The sequence below is a fragment of the Trichosurus vulpecula genome, chromosome 9, assembly GCF_011100635.1.
Source record: "Trichosurus vulpecula isolate mTriVul1 chromosome 9, mTriVul1.pri, whole genome shotgun sequence".
Taxonomy (NCBI): Eukaryota; Metazoa; Chordata; class Mammalia; order Diprotodontia; family Phalangeridae; genus Trichosurus; species Trichosurus vulpecula.
This window is the reverse complement of record NC_050581.1, coordinates 111,770,835-111,797,609: the sequence shown is the minus strand read 5'-3', so window position 1 is coordinate 111,797,609 and position 26,775 is coordinate 111,770,835. Positions and strand designations below refer to the sequence as shown.

General features: G+C 39.0%; 2 protein-coding genes across 9 annotated transcripts in view; one reads left to right on the top strand and one right to left on the bottom strand.

Annotated features, from left to right (window-relative positions):
• Nucleotides 1-26,775, bottom strand: part of MAP4 (microtubule associated protein 4) — a 178,764-nt gene that overhangs the window by 94,350 nt on the left and 57,639 nt on the right. The window lies entirely within an intron of this gene.
• On the top strand, nucleotides 11,137-12,389 carry LOC118830804 (ras suppressor protein 1-like). The gene has a single exon (XM_036737767.1). The coding sequence runs from the start codon at nucleotides 11,224-11,226 to the stop codon at nucleotides 11,905-11,907; it is 684 nt and encodes a 227-aa protein (XP_036593662.1). The 5' UTR covers nucleotides 11,137-11,223; the 3' UTR covers nucleotides 11,908-12,389.

Here is a 26,775-nt window from a genome sequence, read left to right as displayed (position 1 = left end):
GTCTATGACAGAGCTTCAGGCTGTGGATAGTCTCTTCCCCCCTTCCCCCACAGCTTTCCTCCATCCCGCCCCCCTCCCCACGGAAACCCAGCTGTCTGTAGAGCCTCTGCATGAGAGCTGCTTGGGACTCTGCTAGTTCATCACTAGCTGCAGAATGTTCCTTTTTGACATCTTTGTCCTATCTGCATAACTTCCAGATTTTCACCGTGGGAATTAAAGTTCAGCATATCTATCTTGAGAAACACCTGTATCACAGTCTTTCATAGCATCATCTGGAGAGCTAGATGTGCCTGCTAGTGAGCACAGTACAAGTGGGCAAGATGTCTTTGCCAACTGGAATGCATTATTGGGCATTCAGTTATGATAATGTCCTGGAGTATCCCACATCCATGACTGCCGTCATCTGACATGTGCAGTAAGGTTCTTTGGGAAAAGGTAGAACTTGAAGGAACCTAGGGAAGCCGGGAGATAGACATGAGGAGGGTGAGGGTTACTGGCATTGAGAACAATCATTGCAAAAGCTCAAAGTCAAGAGACTGAATAAGAAATAATACCAAGGAGGGCAGTGTCACTAAATCAAGGGGTTGATGAAAGGGAATAAGGAATAAGAAGACTGGCAAAGTATGAGGAAGTCTATGATGTATGGGCAACAGGTAAGATGAATGAATCAGAGATAAAAGCAAGAGGGTAAATTTTATTTCATAAATATCATTGAGCATCAACAGTATAAGACTAGGTTTTTTGCAAGGTATCACTCTATTACAGGCTTATATAACTGTGCCTCTTCCTACAGGAGGAGAGACCATGCAAGCAGAAATAGAATGACTGATGATTCCTTGAGTGTGATCCTTAAATCCAAATAAAATCTACTAATCATTGGATTTGACTTCATGTCGCCTATCCATGATTGGTGCCTTCAATGGTGCCTGCAGTCTGCTCAGCCTCAGTTCTTGTGTTTACAAAAGCCTAGCTTCTCTTTGCGTGGTCTACAACCAAGAGAGTGTGGTATTACTGAATGTGCTATTATATATGCAGCATCATTTCTAGAGTCAGATGAAAAGTCTGGTCAGACTGCTGAAGGTTGGAACTGATATAGAAGGACGTCTATTTGTACTTTTTTACGTAAAGATCCCACAAGTGCTGTGCATGCTTCTGAAAAACCCTTTGTTTTAGATTAGAAGTGAATGAGGTTATTAGATACTGTTCCTGGAGGACAGAGAACTGGCCAATTCTTTTTTAAAAAAAGAATATAAACAAAGTACCATTGTGTACTAACGTAGAGGATGTACCTAGGGAGAACTTAGTCAAGGTTTAAATAACTAACAACCTCAAGGAAACACCTCTTTTTCCTCAATGAGTTCAGTGACTGGCTGATAGCCTTTCTCCTGCCCAACACAGACAGACCCTGATGCTAGAGGGAATTCAATAACCTAAGTGACTGTCCTTCAAATATCCTAATCTCCCCGTTCTTCAACTTACTCATTTACCACGACACAATCCTCCACCTCATCTCAGTTAGAGAAACGGTCATTTGCTCGATCCTGCCACCACCCCCAAATGCACCACCTCAGTTCATAAACTCTGAAATTTCCTCACATGATCACAATCTGTCACTCAACCTCTTCCTCTGCATTGAAACCTCAAACCTTATTCCTTGTCCTAACCAGGCCTTCTAATCCTTCTCCTCCTTAATTCTTTCCCAAGCCATTAATTACCCACCCATGCCTGCCCTTGCACTAACTGTACCCTCCTCCTTTTTAGATTATGACTCCTTGGTGAACCAGTTCAATTCTACATTGCCCTCTCTTCTGGCATGTCTTGTCCCCTTTATCTTATTACCAATCTTGCTCTGCCAAGCCTCAGCTGTGGATTACTCCCACCATTCACTCCTTTTGCTCATACTCATCTGCTACTAAATGAAGATAGGAAAAATAAGGAAAAAATGGTAACTGGATCCATTACAAATGTACGTTACATAAACTCCACTAGGCCCTCACGTTGTCAAAGAAATCAGCTAACTCACATGGCAGCTAGTTGGCCCAGTAGATACAGTTCCAGGCCTGGAGTCGGGAGGATTCCTCTTCCTGAGTTCAAATCTGGCCTCAGACACTTACTAGACTTATGTGACTCTGGGCAAGTTACTTAGTCCTGTTTGCCTCAGTTCCACTGAAAGAAAGAGGCAGTTATTGGAAACGCCAACTCCACTACACATACCCTTGATCACACTGATTCTATTCTACTCTGGAACCTTCACTCTACCCCAAATTTTCTTTTATTTTTAAATTCAATTAATTACAATTCACTTTCAGCTACTAATTCTGTTCCTGGCACCTCCTCACCTTTAAAAAAAAACACAACCAAGAAAAACAAAATCCATTACAAATATATATATATATAGTTAAACCAAATAAATTTCTGTACTAGACAGGTCCAAAAAACTAAAATATGCCTGAGTCTGAGTCTTCATTCTAAGTTTATCATCTTTCTACCTGAAGGCGGACAGTATGTTCACAATTTCTCTGAAATCATGGTTGGTAACTGCATTGATCAGAGTTCCAAATGTTCAAAGTTGTTTCTGTCTTGTTCATATTATTATTGCGTAAATTCTTCTCCTGGTTCTTCTCACTTCACACAGCATCAGTTCATACAAGTCTTCCCAAGCGTCTCTGAAACTATCCCCTTCATCATTTCTTATGGAACAATATCCCATTACATTCATATACTGTAACTTGTTCAACCATTCCCCAATTGATAGGTACCCCATCAGTTTTCAATTCTTTGCAATCAAATATATTTCTGTACATGAGTCCTTTTCCTCTTTCCTTTCTCTCCTTGATCAAAGAGTATGCACTGTTTAATAGCTTTTAGGGCATAGTTTAAAAGTATGTTCACAATGTGCTTGCTTTTCCATAGCCTCTCCAAGATTTGTCTTTTTCTTTTTTTGTCAACTTAAGCAATCTGATGGGACTGAGGTGGTACATCAGAATTATTTAATTTTCATTTCCCTAATTTCTACTAATTAGAGTATTTTCTCTATATATTGATAATTTCTTTTTCTTCCTTTGAAAACTGCCTATTCATATCCTTTGACCATTTTTTAATTAACCTGCTAATTTTCAATCTCCCCTTAACCACTGGCTCCTTCCTAACTGCCTAAAAATATGCCAAGAAACACCATCCTTACAAATCCTTTATTTGAGCCTATAACACATTTTCTACAACTCTTTCCCCTTTTGCAGCCAAATTCTTAGGGGGGAAAATCTGTATGAATTGACTATTTTTTCACCTACTACTCCCTTCTCAACCCCTTGCACTCTGGCTTCCAATTTCTTTAGTCAACTTAAACTGCTCTCTTCAGGGTTACCAAAGACTTCTTAATTGCCAAATTCAATGTCCTTTTCTCAGCTTTCATCCTTCTCTACAGCATCTGACACAGTAAACCACTGATCTCTTCTTGACATTCACTCACCTTCCTGGGTTTCTATGACACTCTTGTTTCCTAGCTTTCCTAGTCTGACTGCTCTTTTTTAACTGTCCTTTTGCTGCATTACCATCCCTGTACTGTCTCCCAACTGGGAACATATACTCTGAGGCTCTTTCCTAAGCCCATTTATTTCATTTTCTTCACTTTTCCTTGGCTCTATGGATTCAGAGTGTGTGTGTGTGTACACAGCACATTTCTTTCCTGAACTCTAGTCTTCTGTCATTACTTGCCTACTGGAAAGGCATCATGATATTAGTGAAACAAGAGAAAGAAATGTAACTGACAAACTCAGTTCAAACTCTGTTCTTATTAGATATGTGACCTTAGGCCAGACTTTTTGAGCTTCACTTTCTATAAGTAAAATGAGGGAGCTGAATTAGATGAACTCAAAATCCACAATATCTACAATCCAACTAGAGATTCCATAGAGATTGCAAAGCATCCAAAACAGAACTCACTGTCATTTTTCCAAGTCCTATCCTATCCATTTTGAACAGATGTTCAAAAACAACAAAAAAAGTATTTGCATGCAACTAGGAAATAAGATACACAGGCAATGAGGCACAGAAATTTATCTTGCCCTACAAGAGAAGAAGGGAAACAGGGATGGGAGGGGAGTGGGGTGCCAGAAGGGAGGGCTGACTGGGGAATGGGGCAACCAGAATATACGCCATCTTGGAGGGGGGGGGGAGGGTAGAAATGAGGAGAAAATTCGTAATTCAAACTCTTGTGAAAATCAATGCTGAAAACTAAATATATTAAATAAATTAAATAAAAAGATTCACTTGAACTCGATGCAACAACTCCACATTGCCATCAATTTTTTTTCTTTTTTTTTTTTAATAAATTTCTTTATTTATTTTTAGTTTACCACGCACGGTTCTACATAGTCTTGAGTTCCAGTTTTTCTCCCCTCCCTCCCCCCTCCCTCCCCAAGACGGCATGAAGTCTCATATAACTGTCATGTATAACTTCGCATTGAATTAATTTATGCAATAGTCAAGTCGTGGAGAAGAATTTTGACCAATGGAATGAATCATGAGAAAGAAGAAACAGAACCAAAAAAAAAAAAAAACCCCAAAAACAAAAACAAAAGAGAAGCAGAAAAGGCGAGCATGTAGTGTGCCTCAGTCTGTATTCAAACTTCGCAGTTCTTTGTCTCGATGAAGATAGCATTCTCCATCCTGAGTCCCCTGGAGTTGTCCTTGCCCCTTAGGTTGCTGAGAAAAGCGCAGTTTGTCAGGGTTGGTCCTCACGGAATCCATATATCTGTGGCTGTGCACAACGTTCTCCTGGCTCTGCTCTGCTCACTCAGCATTATGTCGTGTAGGTTTTTCCAGGTTGTTATGAAGTCTGCATCATCCCCATTTCTTATGGCACAATAGTATTCCATTACCTTCATGTACCACAGTTTGTTCAGCCATTCCCCAATTGATGGGCATCCCTTTGATTTCCAATTCTTGGCTACCACAAAGAGAGCCGCTATAAATATTCTTGTACATATGGGTCCTTTTCCCGCTTGCGTGATTTCTTTGGGATACAACCCTAGAAGTGGTATTGCTGGGTCAAAGGGTATGAACATTTCTATAGCCCTTTGGGCATAGTTCCAAACCGCCCTCCAAAATGGCTGGATCAGCTCACAACTCCACCAGCAATGCAACAATGTTCCAATTTCCCCACATCCTTTCCAGCATTTATCATTCTCCTGATTTGTTATTTTAGCCAATCTGACAGGAGAGATGTGGTATCTAAGAGTTGTTTTGGTTTGCATTTCTCTAATCAGCAGCGATCCAGAGCATTTTTCTATATGCCTGTAGATAGCTTTATGAACATAACTATGAAACACTTTTCACGCGAATAAAATCAGATCTAAATAAATGGAGAAATATCAGTTGCTCATGGTTAGGCCGAGCTAATATAATAAAAATGACAATTCTACCTAAATTAATCTATCTATTCAGTGCCATACCAATCGAACTACCAAAAAATTTTTTTACTGAGCTGGACAAAATAATAACAAAATTCATTTGGAAAAACAAGAGGTCTAGAGTATCTAGGATATCAATGAAAAGACATGCTAGAGATGGTGGCTTAGCCACACCAGATATTAAACTGTACTACACAGCAGCAGTCATCAAAACTGCCTGGTACTGGTTAAGAAACAGGGGTGTGGATCAGTGGAATAGGATAGGTACACAAATAGGTGAAATCAACAAGTTTAGCAATCTACTCTTTGATAAACCCAAAGAGGCCAGTTTCTGGGCTAATAATTCACTATTTCACAAAAACTTGGGAAAATTGGAAAATGGTAGGGCAAAAACTGGGCATAGACCAATATCTTACACCATATACCAAAATAAAGTCAACATGGGTTCATGATTTAGGAGTAAAAGTTGATACTCTAAGTAATTTGGGAAAGCAAGGAATAGTTTACTTATCAGATTTGTGGAAAAGTAAAGAATTCATGACCCAACAAGAGATAGAGAGCATTACAAAATGCAAATGGATAATTTTGATTATGTCAAATTGAAATGTTTTTGTACAAAAAAAGCCAATGCAACAAGAATTAGGAGGGAAGCAGAAAATTGGGAGAAAATCTTTGCAACTAGTATCTCTGATAAAGGCCTCATCTCTAAAATATACAGGGAGCTGAGCCAAATATATAGGAATACAAGCCATTCCCCACTTGAGAAATGGTCAAAGGATATGAACAGGCAGTTTTCAGAGGAAGAAATTAAAGCTATCTACAGGCATATGGAAACATTGCCATCAATTTTAGCACATTCACTCTTATGTGTTTATGCGTACAATCAAGTGTGTTGCATCTCTGATTTTCATTGAGTACACCTTCTCCTTTAGCATACCCCAGAAAAAGAAGTCACTGAACAACACAGTCTTCAGTGAAACAGTTAATGAGATGTTAATGAGATTTCCTATGTGTCCAGACTTTAGGGATACCCTGTAGAAGAATCCAAACCACAAGGTGGTGCTATGGTTCTGAGCAAACGTATGCACCTCTTTAGAGAAGTGTTCATCATAATGTCCAGGCACTACCACATTTGTTTTGTTCCAAGGAAAGGCCAAACCACAGGTTGGTAGATCAGTATAGAGGGCTGATAATTCTGGAGAAAGTGGAACTCAACAGTGAGAGAGAAGAAATGTGTTTGTTGGTTAGGGTCTATGGTGGGTCCTTTTACGTAGGTGGTACAATGGAGACACTGCTAGTCCTAGAGTAAGAAAGACTCAACTTCTTGAGTTCAAATCTGGCCTCAGACATTTATTAGCTATTTGATCCTAGAAAAATCACTTAAACCTGTTTGGCTTAATTTCCTCATCTTTAATATGAGCTGGAGAAGGAAATGACAAACCAATATGTTTGCCAAGAAAATCCCAAATGGGGTCACAATGAGTCAAACACAACTTGAACTCAACAACAGATCATTGGTAATTAATTAGTCATTAATAATATATTGTTAATATATTGCTATGAATTCTTCATACTTTCTTCATTTCTCTTAGGGGAAAATGTAGGCTGTCCTAAACTGGATACATGCATTATTACCTTGAGTGCCGTAATAGGATGAAGAGAACTACTTTACACACACTCTGGAGAGCCTCATTGGAATGAAGATATAACAAGCCAAAGAGTGATGAAACTTTTGGGTCTTCCTCCAACTCCCATACCAAACCTGGTCTGTATAAACCAAGTAATGTTGACATTCATTAATAACATGCCCTTGACGACATGTGAACAAGTATCCTTTCCCTAAGTATTTACTGGCCCACTCTTACCACTTAACAAATGATTAATCCTACCTTATTAACATCTCTTCAATATACCTCCTCTGCTCTGATCCTGCCAAAATCCTGGTGAAGGCCCTGATCACACCATGCTTGGACTAGTAAGAGACTGCTGCATAGTCTTCCTAACTCAAGTCTCTCCCCACTCCACTGTCAAATTTATCTTCCTAAGGAGCAGGTCTGACAGTTCCACCTATATATTCAATAAATTCCGGTGGCTTCCTATCATTGCCAGGATCAAATATAAAATCCTCTGGCTAACCTGATGCTTTCCAGCCAGTATAGTCTTTTTACACCTTCCTTCCTTCCATGTACTCCACAATCCAGTGACATTGGTCTCTGATGCTTCTCCATCTCCTAGCTATGCATTTTTCACTAGCTGTACCTTATGACTAGAATTTGCTCCCATTCTCTTCATCTCCATCTCCTGACATCAGTAAGGTCCCAGCTAAAATCTCATCTGTTGCAAAAAGACTTTCCTGATTTCCCCTTAATGCTAGTGCCTTCCTTTGTTCCAATTTACACTGACAATATGTTTGTACATAACTGATTGATCTTTCTCCCATTAAACTATGAGGCTTGAGAGAAAGGACTGTTTTTCTCCTTTTTTAAAGTACCCCCAGGGCTTAGCACAGTTCATGGCACAGAGGGTCATTCATTTATAACCATTAAGATGCTTAAAAAATGCTTGTTGACTTGACTTGATAGACCTCAGCCAAATCCCTGGTGTTCATCTTTAAAAACATACAAAAAGCATTTATGGCAGTTCTTATGGTAACAAAGAACTGGGAACTAAGGAGATGTCCTTCAACTGCAGAATGGCTAAACAAGTTATGGTATACAAATGTAGAAATGATGGAGGACAGTTTCAAAGAAAAAAACAAATTAGGAAGACTTTTATAAAATGATAGAGAAATAAGCAGAACCAGGAGAATTATATCTATGATAACAATACTGTAAAGACAAATAATTTGAAACTCTAATCAATGCAATGATAAACCATGATTCCAAAGGACCCATGAGGAAACATGTTACCTATCTCCCGACAGAGAAGTAATGGATTCCAGGGGTTAGCTGAGGGATACATTTTTTGGAACTGTAATTAAGAAATTAGTTTTACTTCAATGTGGGTATTTGTTATAAAACTTTTTAATTTTTTTCCCATTGTGAGCGAGGAAAAAAGGAGAAAAAAATAGATTTAGATAATTTTAAAAATAATTACAAAAAAAAAGAAAAAAATGTACACATGTGATGAAACCTAGACATCAGAGGATGGAAGTGTGATGGGGAATATTTGAGTAAAGGTTAATGGTGGGAAGGAGTGATTTTTTTCCTTTGAAATATTCTATACACCATCATGACAGAAGAAACAGATAAAAGGCTCTGGAAACAAATCACAAGCCTGGCACAGAAATATGATGTAGTAATAGAGAGACTTCAATTATCCAGACACCTCCCGGGGCTCTTTGCCTAAAGTTACACAGCTACTTAATGACTTGCCTTGCCTTAATGATAATTATTAAAAAGGTGGAGGAACCAAAAAGAAGAAATTCTATTCTGGATCTGATTCTCATTAACTGAGATGAATTAGTGGGGTAAGAGTATTGGGGGCTATTGGAACACTTCCTTTTAGTGTTTGTGATTCAGGAAATTCAGGCATTAATCAGATGACAGATGTTTTAAAGTATGAAGAATGGAATTCCATAAATTCTCTCCACCTACACAAGGGTCTGCACTGTACTAGCTGCTTGGAAATGACATTCCTCTTTTTCCTTTCAAACATTCTCCAACTAGACTTTTGGCTAAAAATCAAATGTAGCATATGTAACTGAATGAGCGCTACCCTTCTGCAAATCCCCCTTTCCTGTTTTTGCCCTTCCAAAGCTGTCCTTGATAATCGTTTTAACCAAATTTCACTTGCATTAAAATTAGGAAAAGTGGAAAATTGTTCTACGCAGTTATTATGTAAAAAATATATCATCTGATGCAAGTATCTTCTCATGCGAACAATTTGCACCAGAGGTTAATAGATTTAGAGGGGAACACCTAGTTGCTATTCTCTCTACCCGTCTTATTTTACAGATGAGAAAACTGCCCAAAGAGGTTATGATCTTCCCAAAGTCACAAATTAGCAAGTGCCAAAGCCAGGATCCAAAGAAGTTCTCACCAATAAAATGTACCATTGCACATTTCAACACCCCACCTTATAAATAGTCCTACAAACCCTCCTATATCCTGGATGGCTCTAATATCTCCATTTCGATTTTAAGATATAGAACATAATGGGAACTCACTGGAAGAAAAAAAAAATATCTGAAAGAAAGTAGAATCTAAATTTGATGCAGCTGATTTCTCTTAATTTCAAGAGAACAGGTAAGATTAACTTAAAGAACAAGTCAAGGAGCCTCTCTGTGGTTTCTGAGGATGGAGGTCATAAAAGGGGGAAAAATTTTTTTGTTAATTTCTCATTATGAGAACAAAAGAGTTTTAACATAGATCACCAACTACATATTAAAGACTCTAATACCCAGAATGACAGAACTATAATAATCCACAACTGAAGCCCGAATTTAACTATATCTCATAGAATACTAGCAAATCAGTACAGGATGTAGGGTCTCCTGATAAGAAGACTGGTATTATTTGATTTTAATGACAGGATGTACCACATGGCTAATTAACTTTTTATGTCACTACTACACACAGCTGCAGTGCACCATTTTATATTCTTTGACAGTGATGAAAAACAAGGACCATCTACCAGATAACAGAAATTTGCATCCATTGTCAGTTATTACTCACAAACATACACTAGCAATTTATTCAACACCTAGCAATTTATTCAAACATATACAAAATCCTACGAGCTGGGATAATGTACACTGGCAGGAAGAATAATGACTAAAATTATGAATTATGTCTTGTCAAAGCAAGTTATTCTTTTTGTCCTCAGACTTCTTCCCATGTTAGACAAATCCAGGTGCACTGGAAAGAATACCAACTCCGAAGCCAGACAACCAGGGCCCAAATTCTGATTCTGACACTTACTTCACTTAACCTCCCTGGGCCTCAATTTCCACATCTCTTAAATGAGGGCATTAGATTAGATTCATCTGAGGACCCTCTGAGCTCAATATACGTGAAGCTATGAATTCAGCACTCTTCTTTTAACATTTTTTTATACTGACAATTTTTTGAAGGAACTAAGAACAAATATAGTTGTATATTACATGATTCTTTAAAGTCTATGGGCTCTGTAGAATACTACAAGGTCCCCAAGAAGACAGCCCATGTCCTATCTAAATTTGTAATTTCTCTCAGCATTTAACACAGTTCTCTACACAGTAGTTGTTTAATAAATGTCTCTTGAATGAAAGAATGATAAGAGATGATAAATCTTAAATTTGTTTTGAGGTTCAGTTTGCCATTTTTAAACGAAATGACTATAAATAGCAAATCAGACATTGGTACATTACAACAAGGAGGGGTATTTGTTTTTTAAAATTCATTTAAACTGTAAAGGCATTACTTTAATTTTATAGCCCTCAAAAAAATCAAAGTGCACAAGATAGCATGAATTTAACAGGTCCTGAAATTCAAGTCAGTCAGCCATTCTCAACAATCTTTTCATACATTCCTTGCTTATGATCTAGGTGAGAAGTTGGACATCAGTCTCTACACACATTTAAAAATGAAATTAAAACTAAAATGTAAGGGGAAAAACCTTCCTATACCTTTTAAAAAAAAAGGTGCAAAAGGTTTTATGTAACTAAGCAGGATGTAGATAGCCTGGTCCAGCCTATATTTTTTTTTAAAAAAAGCTATGAAGAGAGCGGCGCCGTCTGCGCTTGCGCCGGGGTCCGGGACAGGGCGTGTTTACTCTCGTGGGCTCCCGGCTGATCTGTGTGGGATCCCCTAGGCTGCTGCCTTCCACAACCATGTCCAAGTCTTTGAAGAAGCTGGTGGAGGAGAGCCGGGAGAAGAACCAGCCCGAGGTGGACATGTGCGACCGCAGCATCTCCAACATGCTGGATGTCCACGGCTTGTTTACTTTATCCCACATCACACAGCTGGTTCTCAGCCACAACAAGCTGACAACTGTGCCTCCAAACGTGGCAGAACTGAAGAATCTGGAAGTGCTGAACTTTTTCAATAACCAAATTGAAGAGTTGCCCACGCAGATCAGCAGCCTCCAGAAGCTCAAACACCTGAACCTTGGTATGAACAGGCTAAATACTTTGCCCCGAGGATTTGGCTCTTTACCGGCCCTAGAGGTCCTTGACTTGACTTACAACAACTTGAATGAAAATTCTCTTCCTGGAAACTTCTTCTACCTTACCACCCTGCGTGCACTTTATCTAAGTGACAACGATTTTGAAATCCTGCCGCCAGATATTGGGAAGCTCACAAAGTTGCAGATACTCAGCCTTAGGGATAATGACCTGATCTCACTGCCAAAAGAAATTGGGGAACTTACGCAGCTGAAGGAACTACACATCCAGGGGAACCGCCTGACTGTCCTTCCCCCTGAGCTCGCCTCTACGGCAGACACATGCAGGCAAACCCAGAGCCTCCAAAGAAGAATAATGACAAATCAAAGAAGATCAGCCGGAAACCCCTGACAGCCAAGAACAAATAAGGATTTAGCGTGGACTGATGCTTTTTAGTTTCTCTCTCTCTCTCCCTCTCTCTCTCTCACACACACACACACTCTCACATACTCTTCATGCATTCTCTAACCTCTACCCCCATTCCCATGGCATTTTAGTCCTTTGGGAAGATGCTGGATTTTTGCAGACACCTGTTTCTGTGTTGTCTTATTAGAGGTGCCAAATAAAGGAAGCCAAGATCTATGCTGACTGCAAATTCCAAAGAAGGCTCTGCTTTTAAACCCTTGAATAAGAATCATGAAGTTCCATATTATCCAGAAAAATTAAAACCATGTAACCATTTACTATAGCTTAACACTGCTCATTCTTCTACTTATGTGTGCATTAACACGTGTATAACGGCTTTTATTCTATTAAGCCATACATATATACCCCCTTGTGCTTTCATCTGTGTCCTTGTATCACCGAGATATTATGTTCATTTTACTTATAAATGATTTTAATAAAATCTTTTATTCATATCAAAAAAAAAAAAAAAGCTATGAAAAATGTAGAAAACCCAAGTTTTGGTTAGATCTTCACCACTTAGTGGTAGTGAGACCTTGAATGAAATTAGAATTTTTCCAAAGCCCAGTTTCTTTATCTATAAAATGGGAATATTAATACCTCCCAAAATTATTTTGAGAATCAAATAAAATATCATGTGGATCCACTCTGTAAAGTACAAAGTTCTATGCTCATAAATTCCTATTATTATTATTATTATTATTATTATTATCAGCAGCAGCAAACTCAGAAACAGTCCTTTGCCTCATCCAAAGAATGGCATGTCAATAAAAGTCACAAAATTCAGTAGATAAAGCAAAGGCAATTGTAAGCACAGATCATCTAAACAAACTAGTACAACAAGCCGTCAAAGTCAAAAAAAAAAAATTTGGAGAGACCAGGTGAAGATATACTTAAAAGTGGAAACCAGAGTTCCATAAGATAAATCTCCATGTATGTACATCCTACAAAAACAGAATCTCTGACGTATCCCAATCCTTTTAAGAGAGGAAACAAATACTCAGACAGCAAGTTTCTCTGAAAGGCCTCATTGCTAAAATACATAGAAAACTTAGTCAAATTTATAAGAATACAAGTCATTTTCCAATTGATAAATGGTCAAAGGATATGAACAGGCAGTTTTCAGATGAAATTAAAGCTATCTATTGTCATATAAAAATGCTCTTTAATTAGAGAAATGCAAATTAAAACAATTTTGAAGTACCACATCACACCTATTTGATTGGCTAATATGACAAAAAAAGGGAAATTATAAATGTTGGAGATGAGGGAAAATTGGAACACTAAGCATTCTGAAGTATGACAAAAGGGATATAAAACTGTGCTATGCAAAGTATATGATACAGCAATACCACTAGGGCTTTAATCCAGACACCCTAAAAAATAGAAAAGGACCCACATGTACAAAAATATTTATAGCAGCTCTTTTTGTGGTGGCAATGGATTGGGAACTGAGGTGATTCCCATCAATTGGGGAACGGTTGAACAAGTGGTGATATGTGAATTGTAATGCAATAATATTGTTCTGTAGGAAATAATAAGCAGGTGAATTTCAGAAAAATCTTGAAAGACTTATATGAACTGATGCTGAGTGAACTAAGCAGAACCAGAACAGTATACACAGTAACAGCCACATTGTGTGACTGACCAGCTTTGATAGACTTAGCTCTTCTCAGCAATATAATGATCTGAGACAATTCCAAAAGACTTATGGAAAATGCTATCTACATCCAGAGAAAGGACTATGGAGTCTGAATGTATATTGAAACATACTATTTTCTCTTTTTTTCTGATTCTTCCTTCACAACATGACTAATGTAGTAATATGCCTCACAGGACTGCACATGCATAGTGTGTACCAGATTGCATACAGTTGGGGGGGGGGGAATTTGGAACTTTAGATCTTATAAAAAGAAATGTCGAAAACTCTCTCTCTCTCTCTCTCTCTCTCTCTCTCTCTCTCTCTCTCTCTCTCTCTTTGTATGAATGTTTAGAATTCCAGTTATGTCTAATGTGATGATTCAGTAAACATAACATAAAAATACTTTTCTCCCTACCTAAAACAAAAATACTCACATAGCTCAAAGCAAACTATAGGGCTTCTCTGAATAACATTTTGAAATGATTTAAATACTCATTGAACATTATTACTAAGAAAATAAAAACTTTACCATTCAGGACTGTTACATATGATAAAGTAATAAGAAAATGGGGTCTGGAGTGCGAGGCCCTCTGTTCGTATCCTGCTTCTGGTGCTTACTACACAATATCACCCTGGACAGGTCATTTACCCTCCCCTCCCTGGTTCCCTCAAATGTAAAATGAGAGGGTTGGACTAGGTGACTTCAGAGATCTCTTCTCACTCTTGAAATAAAATTACAGGATAGGATATGGACTGGACTTGTCATTTCACACATGTGTATGCGTGTGTGTGTGCGCGCGTGCGCCGCGCGCGGGTGTGTGCATGCGTGTACGTGTGTATGTTTAGAGGCACGCTGGAAATCCTGGGACAATCTCAACATCAAGAAAAGAAAATACGCTTCTACAAAGGCAAACCATGCACCCGATTTTTGCCGCAGAAAACATAGGCAACTGTGATAACATAACAGTTTTCAGCTAAATCAAGACAAATTGTACCAAGACGTATGTGTAAGGGCAGACCAATTCGGAGCCCAAAAAAGATCTAGAATCTCCCAACTGACAGGGGATGGAGTCACAGAGGAAATCAGGGGGACAGAGGATCTGAAAAGGAGAATCAAGAGAGCTGAAAAACCAGGTGAGATTTCAAGCATGTGGGAATTACTTATGGTGGGAGTCAGGTTCTGGAAGTGCTAATGACAAATTTCAATAACCAGCATTTCATGTCTGTAATCATTCTTACACACAACTACTACCACAGAAATTTTCTCCACAGGGAGAAAAGAGGAAAGGTGTTCAGGGAGTCACTGATTATTACAGCCACCTACCAAATAAAGTCAGCAGAGACGACACAGAGGAAGATACTAGTACCAGGAAAAAAACATAGAGGTAAAAATGTTTACCTCACATAATTTGAACACAATTTTTAAAAAAAGGTCACAGGTATCATCTAGTCTAAATGTTTCTCATTTTACTGTCATATAAGTATTATAATTACATATTATATATCATGTTACATGATATAATAGTGTATTTTTATTTATGTATAAGAATATGACGACCAAAAAGAGTTAACTGGCTGGCCCAAGATTACATAGGAATTCATATTTACTCCCAAACTCATTCTACTTCCAAACTTCCCATTTCTGTTGAAGATACCACAATGCTTTCAGTTACTCAGGTTTAAACCCAACTCAACTTTTCTTTTAGACTCCACTGAGTCACATCAATTCTGTCTGCACAGTATCTCTGCCCCAAAGAGTGAATGACACATAGTCTTGGGAATCATATACTTAGGAGACATCTCTAAAAGCTGTAAGAAAAACAATCCTCCCTATCCTTAAACAGACTTTTCATCAAAATTTCTCCTGTTTTTATGATGTCCACCAATGAAAGAAATTTCAAAATATTTTTAAGGCTATTTATAAGGTATGCATATTTATCATTCATCCTCATCTGCAAACAAAACATTTAAATAATGAGTTTTATAATCATGAGTTTGTTTTTTTTTAATTTTTCTTGTGTCACCTTTTTTATAACACGGTCAATATTTCAGGACATTCCCTTTCTGTCTCTTTAGCATCCCTACGTACAACAGAATTTCTGTCATTCCCAGAGAGCTTTTAATGCCTGGGACACTCTTATTCTCCATTCTCCTTTTCCCTTTTAGTAAGGTCCTATAAAAGCTATTCAAAGCTGTACCTTGGCCCACTCTTTTCCTGTAATCTTGGCCATCCGGCTCCAAAAATCTTTTTCTGTGACACATGTACAAACAAGGAACACATATACTTAAAGTCTTAACAAGAATGTTTATTTTTATTCATTCTCTAGTCTATTTCTCCTTCTTGATGATGATACAGAAGTAAAGGGAGAGCATCTTCAGGCATCTTGATCTATATCTCGACACAGGACCTAGATGGCTCCAGAGGAGAAAGGAGGCTGATGACTTTGCACAGCCCTCCCTCACCTAAATGGAATTCAACAGTAAGTCAAGGAATCACCTTCCTGACATCATGGTCCTCTTTAAGAAAGAAGGACAAACAACATCAATAGCTCCACAACATACAAAAGTAAATTTTGACCAAGTCCAGGTTAAACTATTTTAAGTTTCAAGGTAGTAAAATATGAACTACAAAGAGCTCTTATTCTACTCTTATATGGGCCTAACCAGTATAAATACAATTGGAAGGTTTATTCCAACATCAGAACTAAATTTACAACCAACAAACATTGACCAAGGGCCTACTATGTGCTAGACTCAGTGCTAAGGGGGCGGGGGGGGGGGGAGAGCAGGCAGACAGGGATAGGGGGAGGAATACCAAAAAAGGCAAAAGACAGGATAAATAGGGAATAATTAACAGAATGAAAGACCTAGAATTAAGTGGGGTTGGGAAAGGCTTCCTGTAAAAGCTCAGATTTTACTTAGGACTTAAAGAAAGCCAGGGAAATCAGCAGTCAGAGCAGAGGAGAGAGAGTGTTCAAGGCATGGGGGACAGCCGAAGAAAATGCCCAGAGCTGAGAGAGGAACGTTTTGTTTGAGGAAGAGCCAGGAAGCCAATACCAATGAATAGAAGAGTATGTATTGGGGAGGAAGGTGTAAGAACACTGGAAAGGTAGGAGGAAGCTAGGTTATTAAAGGTTTTTAATGTTTGTGGAGGCAAAAAGAAGCCACTAGAGCTGGAGTTTACTAAATGGGGGCGGGGGGGGGGGGTGTGTGTGTGACATGACCTGTGTTTTAGGAAAAATCACTTTAGTAGCTGAATGCAGGGTGGACCAGAGCAGAGAAAGACTTGAGGCAGGCAGGCTACTGAAATGGTCCTGGAGAAAGGTGATAAGAGCCTGCACTAGAGTGAAGTCAGTCAAAAGACAGAACGGAGGGATATTTGAGAGATGTGACAAAGATGAAATCAACAGATCTTGGGGACAGATTTGGATCTAGGGGGTAAGAGTGAGGAGTCAAATCTGAGGGACTGGGAGGGTAATACTGCCCTCTACACAAAGAGAAAATGAGGGAGCTGGGCCAGGGCGGGGGCGGGGGGTGGGGGTGGCAGCATGCAGGTTCAGTTCAGTTGCTTTTCAGTCCTATCTGACTCTTCATGACCCTTTCCTTCTCCAGCCCACTTTAGAGATGTGGAACTGAGGCAAAATAGGCTTAAGTGACTTCCATGGGCTCACACAGCTAGTGTCTAAGGACAAATTTGAACTCGGGAAGATGAATCTTCCTGACTGAGACTACCACTCCATCCACTAAACCAGTGAGCAGCCTGTGATTTTTTTTTGGGGGGGGGGGTGTTGGAGGGGGCAGGGGTTGTTGGGGAAAGATAGTGAGTTCTGTTTTGAACAGGCTTCTTGAATTTAAGCTGCCTCCTAGACAACCAGTTTTGATATGTCTGAAAGGCAGATGAAGACCAAGTCTGGAGGTCAGCAGAGAGGAGACAAAAAAGATAGATTGCAGAATCATTAGCATAAAGACAGTATTAATGGGAAGTATTATAGAGGGAGAGGAGAAAAGGGCCCAGGACAGAACCCTAACCCTGAGGGATACCTATGGTTAGAGGGTATGATCTCAAGGAGGATTCAGCGAAGGAAACAGAGAAGGAGCAGTCAGGTAGGAGAAGCAGGAGATGGTGGCGCCTAAAACCCTAGTGAGAAGAGAGAAGCAAAGAAGAAAAGCTGTCAAAGGCTGCAGAGAGGACAGAGAATGAGGACTGAAAAAAAGTCACTGGATGTGGCAAGTAAGAGATGATTAGTAACTCTGGAAAAAAGGTTTTGGTGGAATAAGGTCAGAAGCCAAATTATAAGAGGTAAAGAAGAGAGTGGGAGGAGATGAAGTGGAGGCACCTATCAAAGGGCAAAAGAGATAGAGTTGGTGGGGATGGAAGGGTCAAAGGAAGGGGCTTTATTCAGGAGAGGTGAGACACGGACATATTTGTAGTCAGTAGGAAATGAACCAGGAAAGAGGGAGAGATTGACAGAGTGAGGCTGAAGAGAATTAGATATGGGATCACATGAACAAATAGAGGGGTCTGCCTTGGTAAGAGAGGAGTGAAGTAGGAGAGATTGGCAGAAGGCATCTGAGTGATGTGAGATAAGGAAGAAAAGAGAGAACTCACAGTAAACAGCCTCAATTTTTTCTGTAAAAAACAAGGGGAGGTTCTCAGCTGAGAGAGTGGGAAAAGAGAGCCATAAAGATATAGTCGGTCCTTTCTGGAGGACAAGTAGATGATGCCTACTTAATTAGATTCTAAATTTCAACAGGCAAGTCTTCTCTAACACCTTATTGTTTACCTAACCCCTCATTCCCAGTTTGCCAAACAGTAGGTGCTTAATAAGTGTTTCTTGAATGAACTTACTAGACTTCCTTAGAAAACCCTATACTCTTAACCATAGAATCATTTTAGGTAAGGTTATCTCCTTACTATCAACTAGAAGTCTCAGATCAACTTCCCTGGAGTGTTGGCAAACAACAGTAAAGCTTTCCATGTATGTATGCCTTTTCACATTTTATCATTTGCTTTTTTATATAGCTGAAAACTCCCAACAAACTGTGTAACCAACAATTTCTGGCAATTACCTTTTCCAGGTGTTTGTAGTACCACAGCCTTTAACTCTTTTCAACAAAGGGTGAGAAAAAAAAAGACAAAAGACTTTTGCTCCCTTTACAGCCTTATCAATGAGGTGCTTGGCATCTTCAGATTGATTAAAAGATCTCTTTTGAAGTTCCCCTTTCAGTTTTGTTCCCTGGAAATAGAGCATCTCTGAAGGTACAATGGCCCCGGACATGCTCTACTTACACTCAATTAAACAAGGCCCTCATACAACTGCTGAAGAAAAAGAAAAGAGGACACCAAAGAGGACAATTCACTAACCCAAGGACCGAATGGAAAGTTTTCCTCAGAACTTCTATAGACAAGTCACTGAATCTTCCAAACTCAGCCCCCAAGAGCTTCTGGGCAACATTTCTGCAGAAGCATTTGGTGTTGATTCATACCAACTTTCCTTTGCCACATTAGGCGGAACAGAAAGAACATGCCTACTTAGATTAAAAAGCCAAAAAATACAGCCAACCTCCTCATTCCAGTTTTGTTTACATACAAAACAAAAATATAGTGTCTGTTTTTCCCCTAACTCTCCCATGCTCAGAGATGGATGTTATCTTTCTGGCTGGTATGTTTTCTTCCACTAGAACATTACATCTCAAAGGGTCACATTAGGAAGAGACCCAACCACACGAAAACTGTAAATTTAAGAGGAAAAAAGACAATGAAGACCACGACAGAGATGCTGGAGTCAAAGCAGTGTACATGTGCAGTGCCTTCTGGTCTTGGGGGGAGGAAAAGGAAAGTAAATATCTATAACCTGCAAGGAACGACTGAAGAGTCCTTAACACATTTCTTACCAATTACAGAAAACATAATGAGAGCTGCCGAACAAAGAATCATTACATTACGGCCTGTGTTCTTTAGTTGGGTCCTAAGGGATGTTAAATGATAGATATACTTCCAGGCTCACTTACTCCTGTGGTACTCAAATTCTTAAAATTTTTAGACAACAGAGATTGACACTTAAAACTTCCTAAAGTTATCAAGTAGTTTTTTTTTAAAAATAAGTGTCTAGATAGCTAACAGTGTAGATTTTTCTGACATTATTAACTAATGTTAAGAATTATAAAACAAGTAAGTACAAACAAGTCAAATACTGGCTAAACAGGAAATAATTAAACAGAAGGTAGACACTGGAATTGAGAAGGTTGGGGAAAATCTTCCTGTAGAAGGTGAGATTTTAGTTGGGATCTGAAGAAAGCCAGGAAAGACAGCAGGCAGAAATGAGGAGGGAGAGAAATCAATGCATGGGGGATAGCCGGAGCTGAGTGATGGAATGTCCTGCTCATGGAACAGTCAGGAGGCCAGTGTCACTGGATTAAAGAGTACAACAAGGGGGCATGTAAGGTACAAAAAGACTGGAAACGTAGGGGGAAGAAGCTAAGTTATAAAGTACTTTTAATGAATCTGATGTTGGAGGCAAGAAGGAGCCACTGGAATTTACTGAGTTGGGTGGTTGGCGAATGAACCTGTCTTTCAGGTGCTGAATGGAAAATGGACAGATGCAGAGAGAACTTTGAGGCACACAGACAAAGCAGAAGGCTACTGCAAAAACTGAGGTGTGAAGTGATGAGGGCTTCCACCCACAGTAGTGGCAGAATCAGGAGAGAGAAGGAGACATATTTGAGAGATATTGCAAAGGTGAAATCCTTGGTAACAGATTGGGAATGGGGGAAGATAGTAAGGAATAAAGGCTGACTTCTAGGTTGTGAGGCTGAGGGACTGGGAAGATGGTATAGCACTGAAGAAGATGCATGGGAGAATTTATGGCTGGGGGAGGGGGGGTAGAAAGAAGGAGAGAGAGAAAAGCTAAGGACGGGTAGGAAATTGGGTAGCACTGAAGGGATGCTCATACAAGAAAATCCAAAAGACAAGAGGCATAGCAGAGAGTATTTGGGTGAAAGTCAAAGGAAAAAGAAACAGGAACCATTTTTTTGTTATTGTAGTAGATGAAGTACAGAGTGTGGGAAACAGATCACAAGCCCTAGTGACCAGGGATTTCAATAATCCAGACATTAATTCTCTTCCTCTTCCTCCTTCTCTCTTCCCTTCCCCCAATCACTTTCTCTTTCCCTTTCTCCCCTCCCCACCCCTTCCTTTAAAAGAATTACCAAATTATATAAGGGAAATACCATAGATATGGTTACCTAGATTTGACTGAAACATGATAAACTGTCTCATATTATTCACACGAAGAACTATGGATTAGGTGACGAAGAGATTGGATGGCCGCACCAAAAGAGTAGTTGTGGTTCAATGTAAATGCTGGAGGTCACCAAGGACGGGAATTTGGATCTGATCTTTTGACAGTCTCATCAGTGACCTAGATAAAGGAATGCTTAGCAAATCTGCAGATGATGTCGAGATGGAGGGTGAAGTCCTCTGTTTGGACAGTAGAGTCCAGAAAGACTGTGAAAAGATCTTGATAGGCTAGGAATAGGAATAGGATAGGAATTGGGCCATATCTAATAGCATGAATTCTTTTTTAAGAGATAAAAATAAAATCTGAAATTTGAGTACAGAAAAATCAACTTTACAATTACAAGATGGGAGAAGCAAGACTAGCCAGCAGTCACTCCAAAAAAGATCTGGGGGGTTTCATGGAATACAAGCTCAGTGAGTCAGCATAGTGTGACATGGCAGTCAAGAAAAGCCTATGTGATCTTGAACTATATTAAGAAGGGCACAGCTTCCAAAAATAGGGAGGTGATACCTCCACTATACTCTGCCCTTGTCATATCTCATCAGCAGTATTAGCTCATTCTGGACACCATGTAAGATAGATACAGATATGGTAGAGAATGTCCCAAGGAGGGCACTCAAGATTGAGAAGGGCCTCGAGGAGTCCGTGTCTTATGAGAATCAATTCTAAGAATTGGGCTTGGTTAGCATGCAGAAGACTCAGGGGAGACTTAAAAGCTATCTTCAAGTATTTGAAAACCAGGAATGCGAAGGAGAGAACGGACTTATTCTATTTGGCCACATAAGGCAGAACAAAGAGCCATGAATGGAGTTGCAAAGAGGACAATTGAGGGTTTGATGTTAGGAAAAAACTTCCTAGCAGTTTTACAAAGGTGTCTAGGTGAAATGGCCTTCCTCGGGATGCGGTAAGTTCTCTGTCTGTGTAAGTCTTCGAGGAGAGGCTATTTAAAATGGTATGGCATCCTAGGGAATCCTTTCATGTAGGGATTAAACTATGCCATATATGGCTGCAAGGTGCCTTCCAACTCTCAAATTTTGTCATTCTGATTATAACACTAATATTCCAGTCCTCACTCTGAGGCATGAATGGCATGAATTTCACGGAGTCAAGAAGACTCATCTTCCTGAGTTCAAATCTGGCCTCAGACGCTTGCTAGCTGTGTGACTGTTTGCTTCAGTTTCCTCATCTGTAAAATGAGCTGGAGAAGGAAATATCAAACCACTCTAGTATCTCTGCCAAGAAAGCCCCAAATGGGGTCAGAAGTCAGACATGACTGAAAAGACTGAACAATGGTAACACAGACTCTGAATCTTATGAAGTATAATATGGGGGAGCGGAGTTGCTAACCTCCATTACACAACCAATTTCATAAAAATCTGCCTTAACCACACTATCACAACAAAATTGATTCTATTCTCGCAACAGAAACATTGCTTAATGTTTCTATCACAAACTCAAAAGAGTGAAGGTATTCTCTAGACCAGTCTTAAACTTTTTCCACTCATGTTTCCCTGTTCTGCATGGCCAGAGGGCATTCACAGTGCAAAGTGAGCATACTTGGGGTTCAGAACCAAGGCTGCAGGGAAGTTGCCCGATGTAACACGGGCAAGTGCTGCCAGAAACATTTCGGGTTCATTACTCCTTTTATTTTTAATTATTTTTTGGTTGTTGAGGGTTCAGAAACCTTTTACTGTTGCCAAATTTCTTGAGACCCTGTATGGGGTCAAGACCCAAAGTTTAAGAAACACTGCTCTAGACCCATCCTCTAGCCATTAGGGCACAATGAAATGAGGCTACTAGGTGGTGCAGTGGACAGAGGGCTGGGCCTGAACTGAGGAAGACTCAAGTTCAAATCCAGCAGCAAGACACTTTCTAGATATGTGACCCTGAGCAAGTCACTTACTCTCTATCTTCCTTAGCTTCCTCAACTATAATATGAGGATAATTATTAACCCTGTGAGGCAGCTGCTATCTCATGGAGTACTTAGCACATTGTGGTGCTTTAAAAACGCTTGCTTGCTTCCTTCTTCAATTATATTGCTAGCACTCCCTGCATGACACCAATGTTTTGGAGAATAGAAAAAAAAATAGAGGGTATAATCTAATCTTATTCTCCTATAGGAAGAAATGAGGTATAGTGAAAAATAATTCTATACCACAAATCAGTGCACAATACACAAGAGGAACTAACCCAATGATCATCAGTAACATTTACTATGTTCTTATTTTGAATATAAATAATTTGTGGTAACTAATTCTAGGTCTATTAACAACTAGACATAGAAATATAAGCAAATCACAGTGCCTCTAAGTGTTGTCTCATTCTCACATAGAAAGGGTTCCCTTCCATGAGTTATGCTATAGAATTAATAATTATATGGCACTTCACATACATAAGAAACTATAGAAACATTAATAACAGAATGCCACACAACCAGTACTGGGAGCAATGGATAGAAAGTAGTCTCCAAAGAAGAAAGCAAGCTCCATTATTTTCTTTTTACATTAAAGGGGAAAAGCAATAGTGTTTATTACCTTTAGGGCACTAAACTCCTTCCTAATAATTACATAGGTAGGACAACAATGTAAGAAAAATAAGAGCTACCATTATTTTCACACAAAGCCATACCTGTTATGAAAGCGGGTGAGAATAAGCATTACTCTAATTCTAAAGTGGGGCTATATAACAGGCATTGGTTTGTTCTACAAAACTGTGCTCCACAGTAAGACAGGTGGCACATTTCACTCCTACACATGGTTCCCTAGGCACTACTCAGGTTGGTGCTTTATTTGGCTCTTAGTCCTAATAAATCCTCCAGAATTTCCATGGATAACTGATCCAGAAAGTGGGTTTTTCTTAGTCTAGTCCAGCCATACTCATGTTTCTCATATGAGATTTGACATTCCTCCTCTTTCTATCTTTACACAGGCTGGTCTTCCATACCTAGAATGTACTCCACCCTCATCTCAGCCTCCTAAAGATGCCTAATTTCCTTCAAAATTCAATTTGATCATCTTTTATGAGAGGGCTTTCCTGATTCCCCCAATAGCTAGGATTTCCCTTCTGAAATTACCTTGTATGTATTCTATGATTACTTAAAAGAGCATATGCTGTCATCCCCCGTTCTGTGGGGGCAGGAATTGCTTCGCTTTTGTCTTTGTCTCCATAGGACCTAGAGAAGTGACCAGGACATAAGAGGTACTGAATAGGTACTTTTAGTTATATCCCATGGTAAAGGGAAGGATCAAAGTAACACAAAGCCGAATGCTAAAGTTAGAGTAAATGAAGGGTTTCTGCTTTATAAATATGTCAAGAAGATCCTGACTACACAGTAATGTTCTTTAAGTGAAGTTTCCATGTTTGTATTAAAATCTAAAGTAATGGTAAAACCAGAATATAAAGCATACAAATTGAAAATTTAATCTACAGCAGTTATAAGGCTTCTCTGCAGGTATGTACATACATAGCAAGGGGTTTTAATTTTGCTTTTTTTTTTTAAAAGCTATTTAGAAAAAGGGGAAAGAACATATTTCTATTAAGCCCAATTTGCCAAGACCCAGAATCCCAGAGACTTTGAATGGAATGCCTTTTTGAGGTGATAGTAAATCTTTGGGCTAGACTAGACCAGGATTCCTTTTGCAGACAATTAAGAAAGCCCAATTTGTTTTGGCTCCCAAGGCCTTAAGAAAAAGACTATCCGAGGAACCAAATATGAGAAACAAGAAAGCAAAAAGACTAAGAGCGAGACACGAATGGATATACATGGAGACCAAAGAGTGAGAGGAGATAAGATATTCTCATGACAACAGTGGACCAGAGAAGGTCCTGGGTTGAACTGGCTGTAAAACTGCTACTACAAGTCCAGGAAAAGGCTTCTTTCTTTGCTCTGTTTTCCAAGAACCTAAAGCTTTAATCTTAACTGCTTTCTTTAAAATCCCCCCTCATAAAATTAAGAGGTAGGTACAAGAGGGCGGAAAGAAAAGGCCCAGGCTGTGAGCTTCAACAAAGTCTTTGAGCTTCATCAAAGTCTTGTATATGTTGTTTAAATGTTTATCATCATTTATATGCTGTGTTCCAAAGTCTTAGTACAGTTTTAAGCTATTAAAGTTAATTAGTTTAGCGAATTCTCCTAATAAATTATGCAATTATTTGTAGTGATTTTATCTAAGTTCATATGCTCACAGCTCAAAAATGAGAAAGTGGAAATTTAGTCTACAATAGAAGCCATTTCCTTGGTTTCATTCTGGAATAAGAACAGAGTCAATCAGAATTTTTCTACAATTTTGGGAAATTTATTGAGACTATTCCAGAATAAACCCACTGGACTGCCTTGAACTCACTGAGAGAAAGAGAATTAACAAGTAAACAAGTCAGTGGTAATAAAAAGAGCTGAGGACTGATGCGACTATCTCTCCCTCCTAACCACCCCCACATTCCTGTGCTTGAAAAACACTACAAAGAAAGCTATACTATATACCTAAAATTTTTTAATGATGAGAATAGAAATAGGCTGGATGGTTTATAAAGTTTTATAAAATTTTGAGAAGTTACAGTTCTTTAAAACAGTGACTTCAAACTGAAATAGAAGCAAAAGCCTCTGGACAGAATACTTAGAAAACCACAAATTAATGTTACATATGTTTTACTGCAATTTTATTAATTTTGTTAAAAAAAATCCCAATCACATTTTAATCTGACTGTGATACACTTTTGTGAGCACTGAGTTTGGCGCCTCCACTTTAAAGGATGTCTATAATCTTGATTTATATTTGATCCAAAATGAAGTCTGTTTTTTCCCAAGTGGTCTGCTATTTACTGAAGATCTATTAGATAATATTGTCTGTTCTTAACCTCCTGGAAATAAAATCCTATTCGTAACAACACAGATGCCACAATCATGACCAAACCAAAATAAAAAAGAAATTGATCTGTTCCATTTCTTCACATCAAATGGAAACAAAAGCAAAGCAAGACACACAGTCATCCTTCAAGTCACTCTAGTCTGAAAGCACAGACTCGACTGTCCCTCCTCTCTCTATCTGTATCCAGTAAGTTGCCACACTGTCGTCTCTATTTCAAGGGATAAAATATTTAGCCAGAATTCTAAATAACACAAAAAATAATCCGGAATCACCTCTCAGTCGCACCATGCTAATGGAGAAAAAGGATAGGAATAATACAAACTTGTAGAAAATTCAAAATTTACTCCTACTTGAATGGAGTGACTTGATTATCACAGTGTAAAGGCAACAGCACTGGGTTTAGGGTTGAAGGCCTGGCTTCCAGCTCAGCCACGTCCAGCAAATCGCTTGGTTGGGCCTCACATATAAAAAGAAAGGGTTATGCTAGGAATAGAGGAGTTTAGATTGAGAGCTGAAAGAGACACTAGAAGTCCCAAACAATTTACAGAGGAGAGAACTAGGGTGCCCAGTGTCTACAGTCACACAAGAAGTAGCAAAGCCAGGATTCAAACCCAGGTCGTCATCATTGTTTTTGTTGGTGTTGTTGTTCAGCCATTTCAGTAGTCTCTGGCTCTTCATGACCCTAATAGCTGTTTTCTTGGCAAAGATACTTAAGGGGTTTTCCATCTCCTTCTCCAGAAGGGAAACCTAAGGAAAACAGGGTTAAGTGACTTGCCCAAGGTCACACAGCTAATATGTGTCTAAAGCTGGAACTGAATTCAAGAAGATGAGTCCTCCTGACCTGGTCCCGTATCTACTCTGCCACCTCCCTGCCCTATACATTTCAAAATACTCCTATATTCTAAATCTAATACTTTATCAACTACACTATGTTCTCTACTACTGGATATCCTTTAAGGTCCTTGTGAGTTTTAAATTTTACATTCGCCATGATTCAGAAATGCATTC